The 826-nt window shown below is 65.0% G+C and overlaps 1 protein-coding gene across 1 annotated transcript in view; it reads right to left on the bottom strand.

Moving 5' to 3' along the window:
* Positions 1–500: 500 nt before the first annotated feature.
* Positions 501–826, bottom strand: part of USP19 (ubiquitin specific peptidase 19) — a gene marked incomplete at its 3' end in the record, with an annotated part of 13,073 nt that continues 12,747 nt past the window's right edge. Inside the window, 2 exon segments of the mRNA XM_010131647.1 lie at positions 501–679; positions 762–781. Coding sequence (XP_010129949.1) covers positions 501–679; positions 762–781 — 199 coding nt within the window.

Consider the following 826-nt stretch of genomic DNA (forward strand, 5'->3'; position numbering starts at 1 on the left):
GGCTCCCTGCTGGCATTTGCCTTTTTTGCACCTAGCTTGGCCCCGAGCTGGGCCCCAGCAGAAAGCGTCCCCCACCCTGCCTTGAGAGTGGCGGGTCCAGGGCGGAAGGGCAGGTTCTCACTGCTCCCCGGCACAGCCAGCTCCTACCACAACACTCACAGCCTTCCTCCAGTGCAGACCCCGGCGAGACTGGGGCCCCTCCCGCCTCCTCCAGAGCCCTCCCACCTGTACGCCCACCCTGATGACGGGAAACAGCTCTCCTGCAGTCCCTCAGGGCAGGGACTGTCCCAAGCTCACAGTGAGAAGAGGGCGAGACAGGCCCCAAGGCCCAGCCAGTGGAAGCTCTTCTGTGTTAAGAAGGGGCAGGCACCACACTGCCGCCATGCTGGGCTCCATGGGTGACAGCAGAGATGGGCCAGGCCCTGCCTGTGGGCACCCAGGCATGTCTCTTCTCATCATTTCACTGCTCCAGCAGTGCCGGAAAGGACGTGAGCTCTCACCTGGCTGGCAGCAGCTTCGGCAGAGGGGGTGCGCTCGGTTCGGTGGTCTGGGGGGTGCCCTGGCAGGGGTCTCTCCACAGGAGAGTTCCTCCGGCGGTAGAAGAGGACGTACGCGTATCTGGTTACCACCTGGCTCTCGTCCACGGTGGTGACTGTGCTGTCGTCGAAGAGCCGCCAGCCTGAGCAGAGAGAAGGGTTAAGCAAGGAGGCAGCGAGCAGCTCCAGAAGGAGGGGTGGGTGGCGAGGCCAGCAGATCCTCACCCACGTCGCTGCGCTGGCTGGTCTTGTCGTTGGGCAGGCGGGGGGACGCCGTGTAGTGCCCCCCC

This window comes from Buceros rhinoceros, unplaced genomic scaffold (genome assembly GCF_000710305.1).
Source record: "Buceros rhinoceros silvestris isolate BGI_N320 unplaced genomic scaffold, ASM71030v1 scaffold23762, whole genome shotgun sequence".
Lineage (NCBI taxonomy): Eukaryota > Metazoa > Chordata > Aves > Bucerotiformes > Bucerotidae > Buceros > Buceros rhinoceros.